The sequence below is a fragment of the Phoca vitulina genome, unplaced genomic scaffold, assembly GCF_004348235.1.
Source record: "Phoca vitulina isolate PV1807 unplaced genomic scaffold, GSC_HSeal_1.0 scaffold9, whole genome shotgun sequence".
Taxonomy (NCBI): Eukaryota; Metazoa; Chordata; class Mammalia; order Carnivora; family Phocidae; genus Phoca; species Phoca vitulina.
The window spans coordinates 30460042-30487122 of NW_022589712.1; the positions used below are offsets into that span (position 1 = coordinate 30460042).

At 34.5% G+C, this 27081-nt stretch overlaps 1 protein-coding gene across 1 annotated transcript in view; it reads right to left on the reverse strand.

Moving 5' to 3' along the window:
* EYA4 (EYA transcriptional coactivator and phosphatase 4) overlaps window positions 1–27081 on the reverse strand; it is a 263665-nt gene that overhangs the window by 44965 nt on the left and 191619 nt on the right. The window contains exons 5-10 of the mRNA XM_032407846.1: window positions 21246–21370; window positions 11483–11575; window positions 6924–6990; window positions 5564–5706; window positions 5278–5421; window positions 3481–3560 (exon numbers count right to left, since the gene is read on the reverse strand). Coding sequence (XP_032263737.1) covers window positions 3481–3560; window positions 5278–5421; window positions 5564–5706; window positions 6924–6990; window positions 11483–11575; window positions 21246–21370 — 652 coding nt within the window. The remainder of the gene's footprint in view (window positions 1–3480; window positions 3561–5277; window positions 5422–5563; window positions 5707–6923; window positions 6991–11482; window positions 11576–21245; window positions 21371–27081) is intronic.

The window sequence follows — 27081 nt, forward strand, 5'->3', positions numbered from 1 at the left end:
AGTTGGCGTTTATGTGATTTCTGTTACCCTTCTACATTACTCTTGATAATTATGCATGAAATAAAGAGTAAATAAAAGAAAATGAATTAAGAGGCTTTTTTTTTTTTTTTGAGAGTTTTTTTACCCAGCCTTTTATAGGCTATGTGTCATCTAAGGGCTTGACTTAAAGTCTCTAGTGAGGTTTTCAAATATTGAGTTTGCCTCATTTGCTAGAGACAAAAAAGAAAGTATTGGATCAACTCCTCCGACCTGCCCTTTATTAAAAATTTCTAAGAACCTTAAAGTGATCTAAGTAATCCTTCAAAATCCTTTTACATATTAAGATAACAAATAAGAATTTGTTGCAATAATTGGTGTTTAATGTATCTAGCATGTTTTAGCCCAAATTTTTATCAGTAATGACAAATCCTTGGTCAGGATTAAGATTCCCTGATACATGTTCCTAAGGAAACAAAGATCCACATTTGATGTGGTTTCCAAAAAAGGAAGTTCTTTATATAAGTAAATACGTGTATAAGCAAATACGTGTATTAACAGAAAGGATTAAGTACAGATGACCCTTGACCAACATGGGTTTGAATTGTATGGGTCCACTGATACGTGGATTTTTTTTCAATAATATAGAACAGTACTATAAATGTATTTTCTCTTCCTTATGATTTTCTTAATAACATTTTCTTTTTTTCTAGCTAACTTTATTGTAAGAATACAATATATAATACATATAACATAAAGTTTGTGTTAATTGGCTGTTTATGTTATCAGTAAGGCTTCCTGTCAACAGTGGGCTATTTTAGTTAAGTTTTGGAGGAGTCAAAGGTTACACATGGGTTTTTGACTTTGTGGGGGGTTGGTGCCCCAACCCCTGTATTGTCTGGTCCAACTCTAGTATGGCAGGAAACTAAAATTCTATTCGTCTGTTAATTTCAGGATCTGATGTTCCCCATCACCACCTGTAAGCTAAGGAAAAAAACCTCTCAACAATACTTGGACAAAATTCTTAGCAACATATCTTTCTCGGAGTAAAACAATTACACAGTACTTACTTGGTGTCAGGCAGTGTTCTAAGGCTTTAAGTGGATTTACCCATTTAATCCCCACACCCGCCTATGCGGTATTATTACCCCATTTCACATTGAGGGGGATGGAGGCACAATGTGGTTAAGTGATCTATCTGCTTGAAGTCAGACAGCTAGCAAGTTTCAGAGCTGGAATTGGAACCCAGAGAAGCTGACTCCAACATCTGTGTGCTGAAGTTCTCCCTGAGGCTGCTAATGTCCTTACGGGAAGATGAAGTGACTTAGAGGAAAGGTACAGACTACTAGCTATTGGTGACTAAAACATCTTTTTGTACTCAAACTTATCTCAGAAATCTCCCCTTCTCTTCATCCCACTACTGCCACCCTGGTCCAAGCTACCTTCACTTCCTGTTGGAGCCAATGGACTGGTTTTCCAATTTGTTTCATTTCTAGGTTTAGTTTTCTCCAAAGTGCCTAAAGCCAGAGTAATCTTTTCAAAACATAAACTGTATGATGTTATTCTCCTGTTCGAAATCCTTCCCACTGGGCTTGGAATAAAATTGAAATCCCTCACAGAGGGATACACATACAGAGCCCTACATACAAACACAGAGAGCCAGGGCCCTGCCTATCTTCATAAATATGCTTCTCCATCTGCCATCATGCACAAACTAAACCTTCCCCTTCTTTGAATTCACTGGCACACCAAGGATTTCACCTCTCAGAGGTTTAGTACCTGCTACTTTCTATGCCCGAAACACCCTGGCCCTTCTTCTTCACCAGAGTCTTAGAAGACTTGTCTCAAATGTCATTTCTACAGATAAGCCTTCCACAAGATCTTCCTTACTCAAAATTAGATTTCTATTAATATTTTAATAGGACTCTGTTCTGACTCCTCATGCTTTCCAATTCTATATTTACTTATGTGTTTATTGGTTTATTGTCCTATCCACTCCTGTCCCCATTTACATGTCTCCAGCATACAGACCAGTTCCTAAGACTTGATAACTACTCAATAAGTATTAACTAAAATAATAGACTGGTATTCCAACCATGGTCCAAAATATAGGTTATGTGTTATATTGGAGCCACTGTATTTAAATGTTCAGATAGTATTGGATCTGTTTTATGCCATAAATCTTTCTTCTCGTTTATGAATCTTTCTTTAAATCCTCCCAAGTAGAACAGAGTAGTCTTTCCTTTATGCTACCTACCACTCTGCCTAGTATATATTTCTATTATTATATTCATTATATCCTACCCTCTTTTCATATTATTTTCTTATCCGTTTCTTTAGGATTGCTTCCTTCCAGACAGCAGAGAACAATGACATTATTTTTGAATCTTCAATGTCTAGTCAAAAGTCTAATGATAGTAAGTGCTCAGTAAATGTTTCCTAAATCAATAAAAAATAAGTAAAACGAAGCTACCTGGATTATCAAAAATTCTCAATATTTTTAAATATAAAATAGGCATACCCAGCTTTAATGTTTAATATTAAGAAAACATTTTTCTAACCAATGCCAAATGACACAGTTTAATTCTATCAAAAATATTATTTTTCCACACTATTTAATAATCACAATTTCTTTTTTTTTTACTTTTGTTGCATTAATAAGCATTAAGAAGGCAATTAATATAATTCCTTCAGTAAATCCAAAGAGCATAGTTGTGCGATAACTTAGATTTTAGAATATATAAAAGTCCAACAACTATGTTAAAGTAAAATAGTGTACTGTCCACTAAGGAAATCAACTACCCTTCTATCTCAACTACTCTGAACATGGCTGAGAACTAGGGAATAAGGACAAAAGATTCTGAAGTGTCAGTATATTCACTCATCAGAAACATTCACTCTTGCTCCACACATAATTCGAACAAACTAGATTTTAGAACTCACAAAAATACTAAGAAAACATAATTAGGAGGAGGACTAAGGACTGCTAGAGGCAAGCACAGTGACAAAAATTACAGCTGTCAGGAAAGTAGGAATCAAAAATTTATTAAAATGAACCACAGGACTAGAAGAAAAAAAATCCAAGAGGCATTTGGTTTAGTAACAAATATTCTAGACTAAAAATGTCATAACCTAATTATTGGTTGTAGTTCAATCTCTTAATGTTCATAATATCTTGTCAAAAAAATAAAATTATGTTTAGTACAGTTTAAAATAATAGGAAAATATGCAATACATTTTGTAGTTCTACGCCAAATGATTAAAATGATCATGGCTTAAAAATTTAAAGGGCAAACTTTCAGCAACCAGAAAACCTAAAATACCCAGAATAAGACAGATCCCAAGAATTCTGGAAAGCTACTTTTTACCACCTTGAAATGCCATCTTAATTTTAAATAAAGAAACCTTTTTCTAGGAGAATATGCACTTATATGACAACCTGAAACTATTCTTCAAAGATCTGAAACAGATACAAAAAGCCTAAATACAAAAAAGCTACTATACCTGTTGTGAACCACTAAAATTCGTTGAATTGGAGACTGAATTATTTGCATAAATAGTAGATGATGGCGCAAAACTAGAACCTAGAAATAAAGAACAAATTGCATTTAAAAAGTATTTCTTTGCAAAATAATAATAACATTTCACTTTGCAGAATCCAACGAAAGAAAGATATTTTTAATTTTGTTAAGGCAACAAAACGTGAAATTTGAAGTTGAAAGATTTATAAGGAAAAATGTGCTTAGCTCTATCCCTCTTGTGACAACAGTTAAAGTCTTTGCTATAGATGTCTGTTGGACTAAACAGGAGCACATGGGAACTGTCTTAAGGACAGCCGCTAACCTTTAAAGGTTAAATGTCTAGAAGAGCAAAGGTTTTCAAAGAATAAAATGTGATGCAGACAGAGTACTCCTAGGAAGCTACTGGAACTTTCAAATGGTCATACCAACTGCATATGCACACAGAAACCATTTGAGTTAAAATGTGGATGGGTTTAGCTTAGGAAACAGAGAACCAACTTAGAATTGATGCTTATAGCACCCTGTCTTTTCTTTCCTCCTATGTCCTTTCCTTAGGGCCAAGAGAGATGTGAAGTGGGGCTCAGACTCAAGGAAGAGCTGCTCACACTACAGTCACCTAGGGTTTGAGAGCCTTCTAAAATTTGACCACACAGTTAGAAATTTAATTATTTTTTAAATTCAAATTTTAAATTACTTTTTAAATTAAAAACAAGTGAAATATCAATTTAAAGATTAGTTTTTTAAAACATACATTCTACAGAATGGACTTACGAGGAAGTAAAATGAAAGACTATTGACACAGCTGATTATTTGTTTTATCAATGTGTTCTGAATTGCAATGGTATTATGTAATTAATGCAAACTGACCTGGCCCAGAATATCCAACATGAAAATATTTGGGGGAATAAATTAAAATACAGTCATGGTTGCTTTCATACTCCTAACTGAAGCTGTGTGGCTCACTGTGGCTTTACCATTTATGCAACTATATTTCTACCTACAGTTTAGGTAAAAAGAGACCTGCCATTTCAGCCAAAAAGGTCTAGGTAATTATTTCATTTTAGTCGATGGACTAAAATTTCAACACTAGTTGATTAAAAAAGTATGTTCATGTAACCCCAAATTTATGACTAACAATATAGATAAAATGACAGAAACAAGCTTTTAATGTATTTACTATATCACTAAAATTCTGCAACTACTACATGATGATCAGATGTAGAACCAAAATTAAATACTCAGATACGGAGGATTTTTGCAGGGGGGGGGTACAAATTACATAAATATTTCTAGTAAGAAATAGAGTATTAAGAGAGGAGGGGTATTTGAGGAATGAACAGAAAATCCAAAATAGTTCAATGGTAAATAGGACTTAGAAAGGTACTAATTCAATTTTAAATATAATCAAAGCAACATTACATACTTAAGGAATACAGACAAGAAAATACTGGGACTTTTTATGAATCTCTGAACCTCACTTAAGGAGATGCCCTACGTGTGACTGACGTGGCCCGGAGGTTACTCTGCTTGGACCTAATGTCCTGCCAATTATATACAACCTCAACTTAAGTACTGAAATTCGGTATGGGTCATGTTTCTTGATGTATATTCATTTCTTTTCACCATGTTTTTTTTTCCCCCCTAGTTATTTGTCTTTCCTGATGTGAAGAGCAGTAGCAATTAAAACCATTTTCATGAAGGCATATTCCTACTCTGAAGCCAAGGAGTCTCATCCAGAGAATTCCTCCTCACGTAACACGCTTCCTGTGTGGTGGCTTACCTGGCATCTGGTAAGAATAAGGCGTCTGGCCTGGCTGTGGGGTAGAAAACCCCGGGCTGTAACTGAGGCACCCACTCTGTAACGGGGACTGAGTCTGTGAAAGCCCGCTCTCCGTCTTGATGCCCGGCAACATCACGCCCAGATCTGTTTGGGAAACACACGTGCAGACCCTTGCATTAGTAAAATGACCTTGCTCCTGAGTTGTAACTTATGCTAGAATATCTAAGCACTAGGCAGCAGGATTACCCGCTCATAAGCAAAGGAGCAGAGAGAAGACGTGAGATACCGTATGTGGGCAGGCTGTAGGGCTGTCCTGTCTGTGAGTAGGCTGTGTAGACGGCTGGCTGCTGCATCCCCGAATACTGAGTCTGGCCTGCGTAGGCAGACATTGTTTGAGCTGCTGGTGTAGAAAGAATGTGTGGATAGGGCCTAAATATCAGAAAAATAGCATTACTGTGGCAACAAAGACTGCACATTATTTCAGACAGCTTAGATTCAGTGAAACCTTATAATAGCCAGGAAGTAATCCTCTTCTTTATCCACAATACAATTCTAACAATAGGGAAAGGACAAGAGTCCAAACGTCCGAGCTACAGATCAGTCTAGTGACTTAGGACAAATGGTTTAAACTCCCTAAAGACTTACACCTCACCTGTAAAATGAGAAATTTGGATCAGATATTGTATCTAAAGTCTCTTCCAAGTCTATAGTACTTGTTTACCTCTGAAATAGTATTCTAATTAATGTGCAGGGCAGGGAAGGGGGGCCCAGACCAGTTAGCATGCTCATGAGGATACTCGCAGTCACTACGAGTGACCTACTGCTCTACAGTGGATAGAAGAGTCATGAAAAGCCCTACCAAGAACTCTCTACCAAGAACAGGACATTTAAAAAAAGAAAAGAAAGGAAAAAGGTAGGCAGCTGCTTCCTGAACAGAAATGGAATGCCACTCCCTTTATCATGCCACATTTTACAGAATGTTCCTGAATGGGTATCCAAACACCAGTCTGTACTTAAGAGTAGAGACTGTAGCTGGTTGCACAGATTAACATTTAAATGTGTGTGAATCATGGCTCCAAAATCTTAACACATCTGGCTGGTTGTAACCAAATTCAGATACGTACCTAATATTGTTAAATTTGAAATTTGTACCACTGTCTTCAATAAGTTGATTTCATTTGTTATAAAAACAACAGAGCACATTATTCAAAAATATGTTTCTGAGAACTTGAAATCCAATGAAAATAATGTAATATGGAACAAATTATGAAGGGTTAACGTTTGAATAAAATATAATCTTTTTAGATTTTCTTTAAGCTAGTCATCATTTTTGACTTTCCATTAAGAAATCAGTGTTTTCTGGTTTGAGCTTGATGCTCTCCTCAAGGTATACAAAGATCCAGAATTAAAGGAACTGTCTGGACAAACATGAGTATATCTCTATTTCTAGATTTGTAAAGGACATTTATCCGTATGTCTAATCCACCCAACTGATTTATACAAGCATTCATCTATTCAACTATCTATAACACACTTATATACGTAAAGGTATCCCAATATGAAGTTATGTTGCGTGAATACAGATTAATAAAGATAATCCTGGAAAATTATTCTAACAAATCTGAAAGAATCTACTGAGCACTTACTTGGAAGGATAGAGCTGTGGGGAATATTGATGCGCTGATCTGGGGCTGTAGCCACTACTTGTTATTACTGTAAAACACAAAAACCAGTGCAAAAAATAGTTGCTTCATGAATAAGTTTCACTAGAATGACAAAACCAGTTTGAAGAAATTATCATGTTCAAGAGATGTTTCTAATAATTCACTTATTTTCTAAACAGAAAAAATTCATTTTCTAAACAGAAACAGATGCCTAAATATTTTCTTCTAATTGAACTGCTTCAAGTTTGCTCTAAGAGCATAAAATGAAATCTTCAAGCATAAAATGAAATCTTCTCACAAATCCTTTCTCTCTTTCTTTTGCTTTCTCACACCAATAGCATATTCTTATGTATGATTAAGTATGAATAAACATCTTTGATTACAGATCATTAAGATTTCTTTCATGACAAAGTAAATTTTTAAAATTTTCAGACCTTATGTTTTATGTTTTAAATTCCAAATATGACAGCAACATATTGCTCTTCTTCCGTATTTATTCTACCAAAAAATTCAATAAAAATTCAGGAAAAATGTGAAGTTCCAGCTTCACTTTTAAATTGTAAAATGCTATCATTTTATATTGCCTCGAAGTTTACCAATCAGATGACAGTTAAGAATGCAGAGTCCAAAATGTCTGAGTACTAACTGGAATATGCATAGAAAGCATGAGGGATAAGGCACCACGTCTTAAGAAACATAACTGCATAATGCAGCAGTAATCATATTTACAAATATATTTTGAACTATCAGAGAAAGTTCTTTTTTGAGAAGAACTTAAAGGTGAAAGCCAGGTCCTATTAACATTTTGTCCTAACATGCAGCCCCAAACTGGAATACATTCAGAAGTTTGGAAGTTTCTCTTTCCCTTCACCATCTGCCTTGACTAAGACAGATGTATTGCAAATATATGGACTCCAAAGTATTGAGGCAGTCCCTTCAGAGCCAATCCATACTGGGCAGGCACACAGAGTGTCTTTATTAAGCCATCTGCTGTTCATTCACTTTTCAAAAAGATTAAAGTAGTACACAATGCAGTGCTGGAATTAGTTTAGTCTAATCAATCATAGTTATACTTCAAAGTACTATGTCCTTCCTAAGTTGTTCATAATAATTCTGGAGCTAAACTTTTAGAGTTATAAAAGTGACAAATAGGTTTAGGTTGTTAACTATTTTATGAAACATGATATATTTCTATATCCAAATGCTATTAAGTACCCTTGTGATCTGTCATTTCATAAACACAAAGAATTTAAAATGTATTTAAAATGCTATTTTGGCCTGTAGGCTCTGAGTATGGACAGTATATTACAGTTTTCATAGCAAAAGGTGCAGAAGTTTGTTTTCAAGGATATTATGAATCAATTTTGAAAATCATTGAATATGACGAGAAGTGTCATGTTCTAAATATTTTAATCAAGCAAAATTTAAGTGAATTTGCTATATAAATTTGAAAATCAATTGACCAATGAACCATTAATTTTCTACTGATTTATTAAAGGCTTAATGTTCAAAACTTGTTTCAAATCACTTCAGTGAGAACACTCTTTTTCTACCACACCATAGGCACTAAGTGTACATTACATAATAGCAATAATGTTATTCCCCAGGAAATTCAGTCTGGTTCATTAACTCACAATAGTGAATACTCTTTTTAGCAAAAATATAGTTAAATGAGGCATAACTTCATGTGTTTTTGTCTCTTATTTATAAAATGTCACTTTGGCACACTCAAGACTTTATAGTAATCAGGTCTTCTCAAGATTGCAAATCACAAAGCTTTTCCAAAGAGACATCAAGTAATGAAAAGAACCATCCACCACAGCAGCTTTTATAAAAAAAAAAAAAAAAAAGGCCAAAGAGCAAAATTATTTCAGGAAAAAGCCCCATACACCTGAATGGAAATCTGAATATATAGGATTTTCCTCCTGCTAATGAATGAATCTAGGCAACATTAAAATAATGTACCCAAAACAGTATCAAGGCTTAACATTTAAAATTTCTATTATTATCTGTATGTTCACTTTCTAAATAGAACGCAAAACCTCTGGCTCAGAAAACTAAGATGTTCACACAAAACTTGCTTCTAAACTAAAATGTATATTTATTCTAACTCATGAATCTGCAGATAACCGAAAACAACAAAATTTGACTAAAGTGGGTTGAGATTATGCTGACCAGAGTAAAGTCTGTTCCTACACAGGGCAGCCTAATCTCCAGTATGGTTTCTGGACTACTATGTACAGATTTCAGAGATTTTCCTTTCATTCCCCATTGTCATTTCAGTAAACAAGAGATATTACCCCAAAGCACTCAACTTATTATATTCCATCATCTCTGCAAATAAAAGTAAGCAAACTGCTTGTTTTTAAAAGGTCCTGAAAATTAATTACAACAAATTTCTATACAATACTACCAGATTCTCAGAGCATGATGCAAACAATTTTAAGGTTTTATTCTAATTACTGTGTCACCTTAGATCAGAGACTCTCAATGGGGTAGGCGATGGGAAGTGAGGGAGCTGGGCAGGTAGGAATTTTGCCTGTGAGGGGACATTTAAAATGTCTGGAGACATTTTGGGGTGTCATAACTGGGGAGTGCTACGGTCATTCTGGGATAGACAGTGGGGATGCTGCTAAACCTCTTCTAACACAGAGGACAGATCCTCCCCTACAAACAAAAAAAGAAAAAAAGTTAGCCGAATTTTTAATAGTGCTGCTGTTGGGAATCCCTGACTTAGAACACTGTTGTCCAGAAGAACCCGTCCAACAACCTTCCGTGGAGCTGGAAATGTTCTGTAGCTGAGTTGTTCAACACCGTAGCCACAGGCCTGGAAGACCACAGGCAGCTCTTAAACACTTGAAATGTGACTGTTGTGACTAGAAAAAACATTTTTCCTTTTACCAAATTTTAAGATAATTGAGACTTAAATAGCCCCCTATGGCTAGTGACTATGGGACAGCACATCCCTAGATAATTCGTAAAAGAAAACTGGGCAACTATTTGTAAAGATAATGTGAGTGAATTTTAGACAGGATGGCAGCTCACAGCTATTTCTTTTTCCATTCTTATATTTTCCAATGGGGTAGTACAGAAGGGACTCCCAGACTGATCAGAACACTGCTCTGCACTCATTCATACCAGTGAGCAGCTGTGGGGCCTGGACCGAAGGGCCTTCACACCTTTAACTTATCTGCACCTCTGTATTCTTGCCTATAAATCAGATCAGAGACCTCTGAAATTCCTTGTGTGGCTAACGTTCTACAGTGTTGTCGTTTAGCTATCAGTGAACTTGTGGTATGGTATTTAAGGATGCCAACAGTTCCTTAGTAATTTCACTTCTTTCCCTAAAAATGTGTTCCCATGCATTCACTCTGCGGAAAGTTTACCAGAGTTATGGTAGGTGAGCAATAAAGACTGCTAGAGTAAGTTGCTACCTATTTATCTTCTGGGAGGCAAGTGAATTGCTAGAAAGCCTGTGGATTAGCGCATGTGAGTCTCAATGCAGAGTGTAAGAATTATTACCTCTTTCTGTCTGAAATACTAATATTTATGTGACTACACAGCAACTGCTCCCAATCAGTGTGAACTAATGAGAGGGGCTCATCTGTATCTATAAAAATGCAATGTATGCTTACCAGGATACTATACTCAAGGACATGCCTCCACTCTTTATACCTGAAGCACACCCACATACAACCTCCGTATGTGAGAATATGGATAAAACATTAAGCTGTATTAAGGTAGACCAAAAGAACCACGATGTAATTACCACAAAAACTTCTCTAGGTTTACTGTTCATCTTTGTGCTATTCAAATTCCTTCTCAGGTTAAAAAAAAAAAAAAAAAATCCTTTCACCAGATAATAAACTAAACAAAATATTGTAGCTTAAAATCTTGAACGAAGTCAACTTAATGCGTGTCCTTTGTGCCCACCTGGGAGTTATCAGGTATTTATATTTAAAAGGATTGCTGTTTAAAGACACGCTATTGTTCTCTTTGAAGCACTGGGTGAAAGTAGTGCTCTCAGGCTGGGTTCTAATGCAACCAGCATGTGTCCTCCCAAAGCCCATTAACCTTTAATACTTGTCACTCAGCTGCTTACACAGGAGGATTTTTTTTAAACCCAGAGAGGAAACAAGGTTATTTAGAAGGAATCAAATGGATAGTTTTACATCTCGAATGTTGGGAGAGAAGGGAGTTTTTTATGCCATTTAAATGGACAAGTCAAGGGAACAAAGCCAACGATTACAACCTAATTATTAAATTAAACACTCTATAAAATAATTCCAAAGGAAGCCAGCCCTGCTTATTCCTAACAAGAAAGTCAGAGGACTGTTTTGCTGTCAACTGAAAAATCCAGCAAAACGATTCCAAGTATAATTTTTTAAAAGTATATACTTTTATGACAATTAGTTCTCCAAAAACTAAATCTAACGCTAAATCGATAAAAACCCGCATTCTCAAAACTCCGCTGCTTATACACCAGGAAGATGGTGAGCACCCCAATGTGTATGTAGCAACGCGTGAGCTTAAGGCTTTACCTGACCCAGTAAAAGTGTCAAGGGTTCCATCTCCAGTGGTGGTTGCCGCTTCGCTGCTGTTCAAAGGCTCTGTTTTGACTGCAAGGAGAGACACTATGTAGAAGAATAAGTACAGGTGAGTTTTATTTCTAAATTTTTATCAAAGACGCTGATTGTTCCACTAGTGGCTTTTCCAACTACCACGGGCATGCAAAAGAGAAAACTTGAGAAGTCGATGAGGAAAGTTTTGTTAATTTAGCTTCTAGAAAGTGGACATGCATTTGCAGAGGATTCAGTATAAAAATCCTCTGACTAAGCTAGTTCTCTCAGATCTGGGTTTTAAAGGCAGTCAACCTTATAAAGGGAAGCAGGAGTACACATATTTGCATTTGTAACTCACCTAAGCACCCTCTGACATTAGAGTCAAAAGACAGAAAAAACGAATCACAGTCGGTCTTCAGCCCATTTAATCCAAATCATAACAAAGAGATTTACTAGCTTGTATTTTATTCTTCCCAAGGAGACATTAAAAAAAAAAAAAAAAGATTGATTGCCTAAGAGCACAATGGAGGCATATGGAAATACAGAGACCACGGGCCTGTTCCTGAGATGGGTGAAAAATGAGGCACTCTAAATAAATTTCTGCTCTTAAATATACTAAACAGTCCTAAGATGTTGGGGTTTTTATTTTAATGGTAAAACAATTTTTAATGCATTACAGAGATAAGCAGAGAGAAAGAGATCATTTCTACAGCAGGGAGTACATCTTCTGAAAACTCTTTAAAATGTTATTATTACTCTGAAGTAGTGTATTTTGCCAAAATCCTCACTTGGGAACGATGTGAGCAAGCACACCTCATCATTGTCATTAGATGCAGTGAGTGGGGGAGGGGGGCCATGAAAAAGCCTCGACCTGTTTTTGTCACACCATATTTTCCCTTTGTGGGCAAAGCTCTGCTACATACATCACAGAAGCAAGGGGATCAACTAAATTATTTTCTACTTAACACCTCTTATGTTTCCTGGTCATAAAACGGAATGATACAGTTAAATAACTCAGAAGCAAGCAGAAAACTATAAAGAAGAAAGCTGAAGACTAGCCAACCATGAGCAAACATGGCAAAAAGAACAGTGGGGTCAGAGTGTCCCCATCAACCAAGCAAGTCAGCAATGTTACTCTGTTAGAAAGGCAATTAACTGATGGAGAAACATGCAGTAATGATTATGCTCTCTTTCCACAGAAACAGGATTGACTGGACTCCCCCCCGCCCCCCTCAGTGAGCCCTGGGGTTAAGTTAGCATCCATGACTGAATAATGTCATGAAGATTTGCCCAAAGATTCAGAGGAGAACTGTAAAGTTTGGAAAGCAGAAGTGAAGAAATTTGGATTACTTATCCTAGCAAAAGGCAAGTTTGAGGTTACCCTATTTTTCAATAGCAACGATAATCTGAGGACTAGGGTTTAGTTATTTGTATAATGATAAATAATGAATTGGTGGTTAAAACTTTATGGTAGTAAAATTTACATAGTAGTCCGTTTATAGTTATACCTGACTACTAATTATATTTCCCACTACAAAATTATTTACTAATGGGGCACCTGGGTGGCTCAGTGAGTTAAGCGTCTGCCTTCGGCTCAGGTCATGATCCCAGGGTCCTGGGATGGAGCCCCACATCGGGCTCCCTGCTCAGTGGGGAGCCTGCTTCTCCCTCTCCCACTCCCCCTGCTTGTGTTCCCTCTCTCACTGTGTCTCTCTCTGTCAAATAAATAGATAAAATCTTAAAAAAAATTATATACTACTACAAAACTATTTATCAAGAGCTCATTTCTCCCTCATGACAATCATATGAGGTAGATAATATTATCATCTTAATTCTTCAGATAACAAACCTGAAGCACAAAGTAGCTAAATAACTTGCCTATAGTCACATAGCTAGTAAGAACTAGAATTTGAGACCAGGTGATGTGGTTTCAGAATCTAAATTCTAAACCATACTGCCTCTCAGGAAGCACTAACTAATCAAGAATTCCTTTTATCTGTATGAAGATGATCCAGAGTGTGACCTAGGTGGATGTAAAGCTCTCTTTCTGATGTAATGCCCACATTCGACTTCTGACAAAAAAGCACAGCCCAAAGCCTTCAGCAACACTAATACAAGGGAGAGTCTCTTGAAACTTCCAAATTCTAATGCTGGGTACTTTCCTATTTACCTGTGTCTAAATCTACAAACAACTGTAAAATAGATGTAAAAAAATTACGTATTTTACTTGTGAATTGAGGAGAAAGGAGCAGAACGAGAGCTGGGTCTAAAAAACTAGTCTAGAAGCCAGACATGAGGATTAGTTCTGTTACTCTGGATCCCAGCTTTGTATTGATGTTGATTATAATCGCCTCAATTTGAAAGTTTCAGGTGGTCAAAAAGAGAAGGAAATAAAGGGAGACAAAGAGTTGTGGCTGCATTCACCATCCTGGAAACATCTCTCATTAAAACTTTAAAGGTCTGAATTTAGTCAAAGACAGACAAAGAAGTTCCATTTTACCGAGAAAAGGCATCCGTAGAAAGTATATGAAGAGAAGCATAAATGTCAAGATGTGTTCAGTGTACTAACATGCATGGATTTTAAAGTACTAACTCAACAAATGGATTTGGAGAAAAACTGCACATTAATGCTAATTTATTTTTCATATGCAGTTAAGAACAAAAAGGAAAAGAGGGAAATTTCATTATGTTGCTACGAAAAGCAAATTATTCTCACATTAGGTGGACATCAACAAACATCTCTTGGCTCCAAGTAAAATGCAAAGTTAATTTGGTTTGATTTTGTAAAGAAAAAAAAATAACATTAGGTAATAAAAAATAATTTGTTCTTCCAGGGGCAGAAAACTAAGAGGACATTCCATATATGATTCCATATATGATTAGTTAATTAAAAAGACAGAACACAAATAAGTATCTTAATATTTATAAAACAGGTAACTACTACAATGGAAACACTATCTTAATTAAAAAGCTTGAAAAATGCAAGTCATTTTCAATAAAGGTTCAAACATATTTAAAATGTATCCCATTTTCTTTTGTCTTGGTTTTGTTTCTGCACTTTCAATTAAATATACCATGTACTTTATTAGTGGCAGGAAACTTTGTTTTTAGTTAAATATGTGCAAGGCATTACTGGAAAGATATTCATCAATGAAAGATCTTACTATTTTTTAAAACTTATAAAAATCCTCATTCCAAATGATTATCAGTGTAATTCATTGTCATGTTCAAATGTAACTTTTTCTCACTGTATTTCACTTTTCTTAAAGTAACACAGGTTCAACAGGGTTTTTAACTTATTAGGACAATGTCCACAATCATTACATGCTATAAAATGGAAAGGACAATCTTCTAGAAGTGATAAACATCATATTTTTCAAAAAAATGAAACTTACAAATGTTTTGATTTCAAAAGTAACAAGCATATTTTAATGTCCTAAGTTAAAGAGTATTGTGGTTTTACTCTTCTCTATGTTCAAAATAAGTAATTCGGCATTCAGGGTTAATTCCGTAATTCAGGGTTTCTCTAAAGGATGACAAACTATATACAGCACTCTGTACAGAACTTATTATTCAAGAAATACTTGTATTGTCAACCCCCCCCACTAGTTATATATTTGCAATTTGGATCTTTTTCATAGAGCCAAACTTAAAAAAAAAAAAAAGAAAAAAGTCAAAATATTTTTAATATATTGGTTGCAATATGTTGGTATAATTGGATTTTATTTTTCACCTTTAAAGATAATTGCTATCTATGGACTAAACCAAAACTGTATGTGATTATTGTCGGCTGTCAGCTGTGCCTCGGCCTTCATCCCTACCCTCCTGCGCATATTTTCAAAGCAAATTTAATCTTGTCTGTTCAGATTATCTTTGGAACTCAAGTACAACATTAATGTTTATTAAGTATTTGTGAAGAAAGTCTGTTTATTATAATAATCCAAAGTTCATGTTCATTAGTTGCGATAGCAGATTTAATCCTTGAAGGAGGTGACCCAAATAATTTACATTTTACATTTCATCTTCCAAAATCTGTGCTTAAACTGGTGTACACTTAAAAGACATATATATGTTAATTCTAAATATACTTCTTTCTGAACCACAAAATCACCCATAGCTCCTCCTAACAGCATAGATTCTACAAAGAATTTCAGGAGGAGTTAGATTAGGAAGGTTACAATTTATAACACTGCAGGGGACACACAGTATTGCCTACCGATTTTAATAATTAGTATAGCCTATGATTTATGTTTGTCTAAATCAATATATTCACTCTAAAATCTATGAGCACCAAGTGTCTTTCACTCCTAAATATCCAGAAAGTAATTTCGTAAAATAATCTGATAAAGCAATTTATGGTTTTCATTAAAAAGAAATCTAAAAAGAAATAGAGCCACGATAGTAGGTGGTTCTACTTCACAAACACATAACATTTGGAAATAAACCCCTTGCCTAAGTCAATCATCTGTATAATAAATATAATAAAAATTCTGGAAGATTCTTTTCTATGATATATAGATTTTAAATACAGAAAATGTTATAAATCTGATCAGAATGTCTGATTTAGGTTCCCCCAAACCTTCTCTTTAAAGCATTTTCTTAATCTCCATGTAGAATCAAATATTCCTTCCCTCTGCTATGCACCCACCTTGAACACATTATGCACTCATTACTTTCTTGTCTGTTTCCCTCTGCTGGACTTTTGGTCCCTTGATGGCCAGTATCATATTCTATAGGTCAATGGGTTCCTATTTCCTAGCACAGAGCCTGGCATATAACAGGAATTTGATACATTTTAATTGAGAAAGTGAAAATCTACTTTTAGATCCTATCCTAAGCAATTCCAACAGATGTCTTTCTGTAAAGTACAGCTAATCATGAATCTTGACACCATTAAGCAAATAAAAATCTTACCTATTTCTGTAAGTAACTTTTCATATGATTGGCATGCATTTACGTGCATAAATATGCATATACATGAAGTATACAGAACATAAAGATGGCTTTATATTGGGGGTCAGCGAACTATATCCTACATGCCAAATCTTCCCCATGGCCTGTTTCTGTATAGCCTATGAGTTATGAATGGCTTTTAAATTTTTTGACAGTTGAAGAATATCAAAAGACGAATATTTGTGACATGTGAAAATTTTCTTTAATTCAAATTTCAGTGTTCACAGATCAAAGTTTATTTGAACACAGCCAAGGTCATTGTCTATGGCTGCTTTTGTGGAACAACAGCAGAGCTGAATAGCTAAAACAGAGACCACATAATCTGCAAAGCCGAAAATATTTACTATCTGACCTTTTACAGAAAAAATTTGTTAACCACTGATCTACATGCTAGGGTATGATTGCATTTATTCCGCTTTTATTGACAGTTCTACATTTTAACAATTTTACAAGCAACAAAAATTTGAAAGGAAATTAGTTTCCAATATAAATCTGCAGATGTAATTATATAATTAGGACTAAGGTGCTGAAACACTTCAAATCAATTCAAGGAATAATGTAATATATTTAAAGAGTACCAATGTAGTATGGTAGGATATTAAGGTGACACTATCAACTTATTCATATTAGTAAAAACTATATAATTAAAGTCCTTCTGAAAATCTCAAAGTTAATGGAAAGATTTTCAAAAGCCACTAAATTAGCTTTTGCTTTTTCCTTTTTTTATAAAAATTTTATAAAGTGATCCAATTCCCACAATAAAACCCAATATTAAAAATAAAACAGTTTAGGGGCACCTGGGTGGCTCAGTCGTTAGGGGTCTGCCTTTGGCTCAGGTCATGATCCCAGCATCCTGGGATCCAGCCCCACATCAGGCTCCCTGCTCCGCAGGAAAGCCTGCTTCTCCCTCTCCCACTCCCCCTGCTTGTATTCTCTCTCTCACTGTGTCTCTTTCTGTCAAATAAATAAATAAATAAAATCTTTAAAAAATAAATAAATAAAACGGTTTACTGTCAATGGGAGAGATATGCACCAAATCCTTAAGTCTGTGCTATAAACACCCAACATACACCCATACAATAAACACCCCAAAGTCATTAAAATTCATAAATTCATAAATTTCATATCAATATGCCACCAAGACTACACCGTTAATAATCAAAGTATACCTAACATTTTATTACTAAAAGCTTACCTTCTTTGGCCAGTTTACACATTCTAAATGCTGAAAATATACTATATGACCAAACATTGGAGAGTCTTTTAACATAATGCATGTTTTCATTTTCCTTAAAAACTACTGCCTAGTTATTACTGAATTATTAATTAAAGAAAGGGAAATATACTGTTTTTTACTGGCAAACAATTTGTATTCCTATCTAATTTAAGACAAAAGCTTTGGCATGGAAATATTATCCTCCTTCTATAGAAAGAGATTAAAGCTCAGAGAGGTTAAATAACTTGTTCAAGGTGACACAGCTAGTAAGTGTGTTCCTTCTGACACACAATTCCTGTTCTTCCCACATGGCCACGTGACTATTAACATTAATGCTAAGAATTAGGAAAATCTGAGGCTTAATATTTAGAAAAATATTTCTTGGGGTGCCTGGGTGGCTCAGTCATTAAGCGTCTGCCTTCAGCTCAGGTCATGATCCCAGGGTCCTGGAATCAAGCCCCGCATCGGGCTCCTTGCTTGGCGGGAAGCCTGCTTCTCCCTCTCCCACTCCCCCTGCTTGTATTCCCTCTCTCGCTGTGTTTCTCTCTGTCAAATAAATAAATAAAATCTTAAAAAAAAAAAAAGACTCCAAAATAAAAAAAAAAAAAATGTTTCTGGTTGAGATTAGATGTAAATTATTAAATACTGATTGTACATATGTAAAGTTGCCCATGTTACATGAATATTTGAGAACAATAGCCAGTGAGCTAAAAATGTTTTTTACAGACGAAATGTTTAAAAAATAAATAAAAACTAGAATATTTTATGATGTGATGACTATGAAATTTAAATACTAGGATCCATAAATAAGGTTTTATTGGAACCTGATGAATGTCATCCATTTATGCATTGCCTATGCCTGTTTTTGAGTTATTGGTGACATAGCTGAGTAGATGAGACAGACATGGTATGCTCTATAAAGGCTAAAATATTTACTATCTGGCCCTTTATAGAAAAAGACCCTGAGTTAGAATTAAGAGAAACTAAATTCTTGCAACATATTTTAAGTATAAAATGTATATTTTAAGTGTGGAATTGAAAAACATTTTGAGCTAAAATTATAGAAAAACATAAATAATGTGGATAATGGAGTATTCTTCATTCACTGGCCATATATTTTAATTTAATTAGATACATCAAGATCCAGCCAAACTGCCTATCCTAACTGCTCTCTTATAATGCACATTTCCAACAGGTAAGGAGGTCTTCTTATTAATCTTAAAATTGGGTGATTTCATGTTAGTGTTATAGTTTTGCTTTTATTTTTTGATTTTGATAATATATTAACTTTTGATTTAGAAAAAAAATTTTTATGGGGCACCTGGGTGGCTCATTTGGTTGAGTGTCCGGCTTTTGGTTTAGGCCCAGGTCACGATCTCAGGGTCCTGGGATTGAGTCCTACGTCCGGCTCCATGCTTAACGGGGAGTCTTCTTGAGGATTCTTTCTCTCCCTCTCCTTTTGCCCCTCCCCAGCCTCTCTCTCTCTCTAATAAATAAATAACTCTTTAAAAAAAAAGAAAGTTTGTTTATACTTTTATATATTTTGTGTATATGAATGTAGTAATTATAGTTCAAAGTATTTTAAGGGTTAATATTGATTTATAATTTTAAATGTATAGCTTTCACACTGATAATTCTTTAAATGATGGAATTTTAAATGTTTATGTTATACTTTAGGCACTTAACTGGATTATTTATTGAAGTCCGTAAAATCACGAATATCTTTTTGCCATGTTAAGAATTTAAATTAAGACAGTCTGTAGGTTATGGAGATGACTGAGTTTGTATGTATGTACAGTCTGCTTCACTTGCTCTTACTGATAGGACTGCTGTGCTGAATTAGCCACTTAGATGATATGTAGTTAGAAAGACAATAGCTGCATCTGTTGGTGCGACATTATAAAAAAATGTAAGAAAAAACAGTACTGGTCTAAGGAATCTCAGATTACAATAGTAGTTGGTAAGAAAAAAAACATAGTCAACTGTTATCTATAAACAACAAAAAGTCATGTTTATTTCTCCTTTTTCTTTACAAGTACTTAACACAGGAAGTGCAAACAGAAATAGCAACAGAAAGCAAACCAGAAGGGCAATACCACACACCCAAACACATGCAGTGTACCATCATCTCTCATACTTGTTGCGGAAGAGGGGGTGTTGCAACTCAGCAACCAGTCTGCAGTGTTTAAAACAGTCATGTTGTCCCCTGAGAACAGGAACAGTATAAGGGTTCATTGTCCGAATGCCTGCTCAGTGTACATGAATAGTCTTCAATGCTTGCACTGGTTCCTGACCTTTTAGCCAAAATCGTAACTGCAATGTATGACTTTTATACTTTATCAGGTCTGTTTTAGTTTAGTTAAATACATACACATGATGATTAGTGAACTCCAAGGTTTGATTCCAGAGTTTTTAAAAATCTTATTATATGTACCCAAGTTAAGGTTTAAATATAAATGTTCTTACACCAGAAATCATCACTAAACAATCTTATAAATTTGCAATCCTATAATTAATTAGCTAAAATTATAGATGCAAGTTTAGAGACAAATAAACATTATAAACAAGGAAATGTTAATCTACAATGGGTTTGGTGTAAAACATTATTAAATACAGGCAAATTGCAATGCACACAACTTTACAAAAAAATTTTAGACTGCACAGTTATTTTAAATTAAATGGGAAGAGGTGTATCAATTTCATAAATACTGAAAATTTAAAAGAAAATATGATGTGGCAAATGCTGTTATCTAATAATATAATTAGTTTATAAATTAAAACTAATTTCATATAATTTTTCTCTTATTGACTAAAATAGATCTATAAAACTTCAAAATGATGGAGAATAACTTAAAAAGTAGCTTACACATAATGTGTATATATTTGACATCTCTCTACATATTCTGATGTAAAAATTGACCATATATTTTGATGGCGGAATGCATTTTCTAAAATTAGTAGGGCAGGATATCTGAAATAACTGTTATTATGCTGTGGCATAATTATAGGCTAATCAAATGAGAAAGTATCTGAAAAAAATTTAATTCCCAATTTAAATACATCAGGTATTAATCTCTTTGAAAAGAAAGTGCAGCAGACATAAATATTTTTCTATTCTCAAACCTCTTTTAAGAAAAAAAGAAAAATTTGGGATAGCCTTTCTCCTGCAATTCAAAATAAAACCAAAAACTAGTATACTAGTATAATTTCTTTTCTCTCTGTCTCTCTCTCTCTCTCTCACAAGATCAGAGTGCAAATCTTTTTGGCCACACTTTCTACATTTTTTTTTTTTGGAATACTTAACAAGGGCAAATACAAAAAGGGAGCTTTGCTAAAAGCCTTCAAAATGTTGTTCAGGGATATCTATTCTTTCTGAATTTTTCCAGCTACAGAGGAGGCGCAAAAGTTTCAAGAAAATCAACAGAATAACAGTCTATCGGCCATATATTCCCTGGATATAATGCTGATTATGTTATTACTGATAAGGATTTATTTATTAGCAGATCCCTAGCATGTGAAATTATAGCAAACATTGAAATGTGCTTCTGGGTGTCTCTGGGGTGGTACACTTACCTCCTGTGCCATTTGTGGTGACAGATGTGCTGCTGAGATTAGCCTTCTCCAGTTTGGAGCTACCAGGAGTATCACCACTTCCAACAAGAGGATGAGGACTTGCGAGGTCCTGCATTTCCATAGACCTGATAGAGCAGGAAGCAGCAGAGCAAAAGCTGAAATCTCAGCAATGACTTCTTAATAAACTACATATATTATTCTACTGAGCACACATGTGATCTCACAATAAGAACTGAGACTAACAGCTAAGACTTCTTTGTTAACCAGGTGAACATGACGGTCCATTAAAAATTAGTAAATAAATAAAGCTTCCACGGTAGTCTAGCCTCATAATATATTTGTAATCCTACAACTATTCTGTATAATAAAGTACAGAAGAAAGACTCTGTCATCTTAGCTGTTTAAGTTGATAGGGATACCTTCCCTCCTACACTGACCATCTCAGTTATAAACATGTAGAAATGTGGGAAATATTCAACTCCTAAAATGTGATGTATTCAGCCACCAGTGACAAAGAAATCAATAGCTAGAAATAAAGTATAAACTCAAAGTCAGAACAGAAACTTCTAGCTGACCTTGTGGATCCAGGGCTGAAAACTGAGCTGAAGGACTGAGGGCTAGAGTTGTTACACCTTTAGTATCTACTTAGGAATAGACAGGTTGACTTAAGTCTGTTTCAGGGAATGTGCTGGAATTGAGCCCCTAAATAAAACCGAGACTCTTGAAAGGCTGACGCTCTTTGGAAACAGAAACTAAAAAAGCAGGATTTCACAGTAGTCCAAAGAAGGCATACATGCTTCAATGAAAGAAGAGAAACACAAGAGATCAACAAAAATCAAGAGAGCTTATCACCAACAAGCTACCCTGTAAAAATACTGGAGGAAGACCTTCTGTTCAAAGGAAGGATACCAGATAAAAACCCAGAGCTACAGGGAGGAATGAAGAGTGACAGAAATGTAAATGTATAGGTAAATACAAAGGTTATCTTTTGTTTTTCTTTTAATTCATGAAAGACAGCCAACTGAAGCCAAAAAAAGAAAAAAAGTGATTTATAATATGGTATAGGAATAAAATATATGTCAGTAGCACAAAGAGAGTGGGACAAAATTATATTCTTTTAAGGTTCTTTCATTTGACATGAGGTGTTATGATATACTTGGAGAAGACATTTAGGATACATCAAGTAACACCTAACATTAAATATTAATAAGAAAAAAATATTAACAGATATATATAACAAAAATTCAATGGAAAAATTAAAATAAAACATTTAAAAATTTTGATTAACCCCAAAGACCAGGAAGAGAAAAGAAGAAAGAACATATGTGAAAAATAGAAAACACGTAGCAAGATAGCACACTCATACCTAACCATATCAATGATTACGCTAAATATCAATGGACTAAACACTCCAATGAAGAGCCAAAGATTGTCAGATTGGATTAAACAACCACAGCCCAACTATTAGGGATCTACAAGAGAAGTATTTTAAATACAGACACACTGTGATACTATGGTATATTGCCCAGAAGAATTCATTCCTATAGCTGCTGTAGTGTTACCAACTGACAGTTCTCAACTAAATTCCTCTCCAGGACTTGCCCTCAAATAAAGAGTCATTTGGACCTAAATCACACCCTTTCTGGGGCAGCCCTCATCTACTGACTGACCGTGAAGGGGTATAAAGGTATTACCCTCACCCTGAAAGTCACTTGAGTCTAGAGTCACCATAAGATCAGCTGAGACCTTTGTTGCAGTTGCATTGACGATCAAAATCTCTCAGTCTAATCATGCTTCCATCATTCCACCAAAAATAATACCACTGAAAGCACACTCCAATAAACTCCTGGCACATAAATCTCCATGTTAGAGTCTGCTTTCTGGGAACTTGAGCAGTGATAAGGCACAACTAGGTTCAGAGTAAAGAATGGAAAACAATGTAACATGTAAATAATAAACATAAGATAAATGTTTGGGCTATTATAATATCACAAAATGGTCCTCAAAATGAAGAGTATTACCAGATACAAAGAGATGAATTAAGAAAATGAAAGAAATGATAAATTCCTCACAACCCTAGATGTGCATGTACCTACTAGCCCGAGCTTCAAAATATATAAAGCAAAAACTAACAGAATTAAGGGAAGAAACTGACTAGCAGTCCATGGTCATACCTGGAGCTTTTACAACATTCCTTCCCCAGTAACCAATTGCAAAAGTAGACACTGTCACCAACATGCTGTAGTTGACAGTTATAGTATACTAATACCCAATAATTATAGAATACACACTATTTTCAAGTGCACATGGAATGTCTACCAGGATGACTGTCAGGTTGGGCATAATATAAGTATCATTAGATTTTAAATTAAACCTTACAGAGTATAGTATCTGGCCATAATTAATTAAATTAGAAAGCAATGGTAGTACAATACATGAAATAATCATTAAAACTTGAAAATTAAACACCACAATTCTAAGTAACCTATGAGTCAAAGAAGAAATCACCAATGAATTTAGAAAATGCTTAGGACAAAATACTAATGAAAACACATCAAATCACCCCACATGTAGTCAACTGATCTTTGACAAAGTAGCAAAGACAATACAGTGGAGCAAATGCAGTTTCTCTAACAAATGGTGTTGGAAAAACTAGACATCCACAAACACACAAAAAATAAGTCTAGACACAGACCCTATACCCTTCACAAAAACTAATTCAAAACTGACCATAGACCAACATATAAAATGCAAAGTTATAAGTTTTGAATACAACACCAAAGATAGAATCCATGAAAAATAAATACTGGTAAGCTGAGCTTCATTAAAATTAAAAACTTCTCTTCAAAAGTCAATGTCAAGAGCATTCAAAGACAAACCACAGACTGGAAGAAAATATCTGCAACAGACACATCTGATAAAGGACTGTTATCCAAAATATATAAAGAACTCTTAAAACTCAACAATAAGAGAAAAACAACCTGCTTAAAAAAGGGCCAAACACTTCAACAAACACCTCACCAAAGAAGAGATATAGATGGCAAATAAGCATATAAAAAGATAGTCCACATCACATGTTATCAAGGAAATGCAAGTCAAAACAGTAAGATAACACTTCACTATTTACTAGAATGACCAAAGTCTGGAATACTGACAACATCAAATTCTGGCAAGGATATGGAGCAACAGGAACTCCCATACATTGCTGGTGGGAATGCAAAATGGTATAGTCACTTTGGAAGACAGTCTGGCAGTTGCTTATAAAACTAAACATACTCTTACCATATGATCCAGCAGTCACTCTCCTTGATATTTATGTAAAGGAGTTGAAAATATATGTCCACACAAAAATCTGCACACAGATGTGTAGAGTAGCTTCATTCATAATTGCCAAAACTCGGAAGCAACCAAGATGTTTTTCACTAGGTGAATGGATAAATTCTAATATAGAGAGTCAATGGGCCATTATTCAGTGTTAAAAGGAAACAAGCTTTCCAGCCATGAAAAGACATGAAGGAATCTTCACTGCATATTACTAAGTGAATAGCCAATCTGAAAAGCCATACATACACTATGATTCCAATTATATGATATTCTAGAAAAACAAAACTATCTTGCTGGCGTAGAGATGAGGGAGGGATAAATAGGAGTACAGAAAATTTTTAGGACAGTGAACATATTCTGTATGATCTTGTAATAAAAGATATATGTCATTATACATTGTCCAAACCCACTGCATATACAATACCAAGAGTTAACCCTAAAGTAAACTATGGACTTACAGATATGATGACAAGTCAGTGTAGGTTCATCCTTGGTAACAGATTCACCATTCTGGTGAGTAATAACAATGGAGGAGGCTATACATGTATTGGAACAGAGGGTTTATGGGAAATCTCTGTACCTTCCTCTCAGCTGTGTTATGAACTTTAACTGATCAAAATATAAAGTCCTTAAAACAAAACAAAGACTGCATATCAATATTTGTGATATGCAAATGAAGCAGTGGCTAATGAGAAATTTATATCTTTAAAAGATTATATTAGAAAAGGAGACGGGTTTAAAATCTGTGATCTAAATTTCTACCCTAATAAACTAAAAAAAAGGAAATTAAACCCAAAGTAAATAAAAGGAAGGAAACAATAAAGAGCATAAATCATTGAGAGAGAAAAATCTATGAATAATAGAGAAAATTTACAAATCCAGAAGATGATCATTAGAGATACTAAAAATATTTAAAAAGATAATAAGGAAATATTATGAACAACCTTATGTCAAAGCGTTCACTAATTTAGATAAAATCAGCAGAATTCTTAAAAGTTACAACCTATAAAACCAACTGAATAAAAAATAGGAAATCCAAATAGTCCTATATCAATTAAAGAAATTGAATTCATAATTAACACCCCCCCCCCAAAAAAACCACAAAAAACAAACAAACAAAAAAACCCAATTCCAGGGCCATATAGTTTTCTTAGTGAATTCTAATAAATAAGGAAAAATAACAGTCTTTTATAAATTCTTTCAAAAAAATAGGAGGGAACACATTTCACTCCATTTTATGAGAAAAGGATTACTCTCATCTAAAATCTGACAAAGACAATTTAAAAAGGTACAAGGGCCTTACCAGTAGTAAATCCAAAACATGAACCAAAAATATCTGAAACTTAAGTCAATACTGCTCCAATTCAAATACTGAAATATCAAAATGATGGCTGTTCAGGAATTGGTAGTTCCCCTCCTGCTCAACGCTTAAGAGGAATCTGAATGCTCAGACCTTACCTTAAGTGCCAGCCAGAGTCAAGGATTTAGACTCTTCAGGAAATAAACATGACAAAAAAACAGTATGCTTCAGGCTCTACTGAGTTTTTATGTTCAGAATACCATAAATATTTTGAATACCATATGTATCTTGAGTCCTAACAAGAAGCAGGAAAATGTGAGCTCTAGTAAAGAGAAAACACAGTAAACAGAAGCAGACCTGTATATGACCCAGGTTTTAGAATTATCAGACTAGGATTTAAAAATTATTTTGAATATATGAAATAATTTACAGGAAAAGATGCATACCCACGCAAGATGTGTGTGTGTGTGTGTGTGTGTGTGTGTGTGTGTATCACACATATACATATATATACATATGTGTCATATATATTTATACACATATAATATACTTATATATAATACATATGTATATATGTACATATAGTTATACATACATCTAATACATATATGTATATAATATGATATGTAATATACATATATGTATATATCTATGTATTGCATATAGAAAAGAAACAAAAACTCTAAAAAAATGAAAATTCTAGAACAAAAATTACAATATATTAAATAAAAATATTCTTTGGATAGATTTAACAGAAGATTAGACACTGCAAAAGCAAGAATCAGTAAATCTGAAGCTGGGCCATTAGAAATTACCTAAACTGGAACAGCAATACAAAAATGGAGGGGCAGGGGAATTAAATTGAGTATAAGTAACTTGTGTAATATTATCAGGAAGCAAGAGAGTGAGACAGAATAATACTGAAATAAGTAATGGCCAAAATTTTTCCAAATGTGATGAAACACCAACCCACAGATTGTTTAAATACGATGGACAACAAATGAGAAAAGGGAAAAGAAAACCATACCTACACACATTGTAGCCAAATTCTGAAAATAACATAAGTAGAAAGCTTTACAGCAACCCGAATAAAAAAATAGGGAAATAGTAGTATTCCCCAAAAAACTATTATCTGTAGCACACTCCTGGTAACAAGCTTAATTATAGTAAGTAATGAATGTTTATGACTTTATTATCTCCTACTGGACCCAC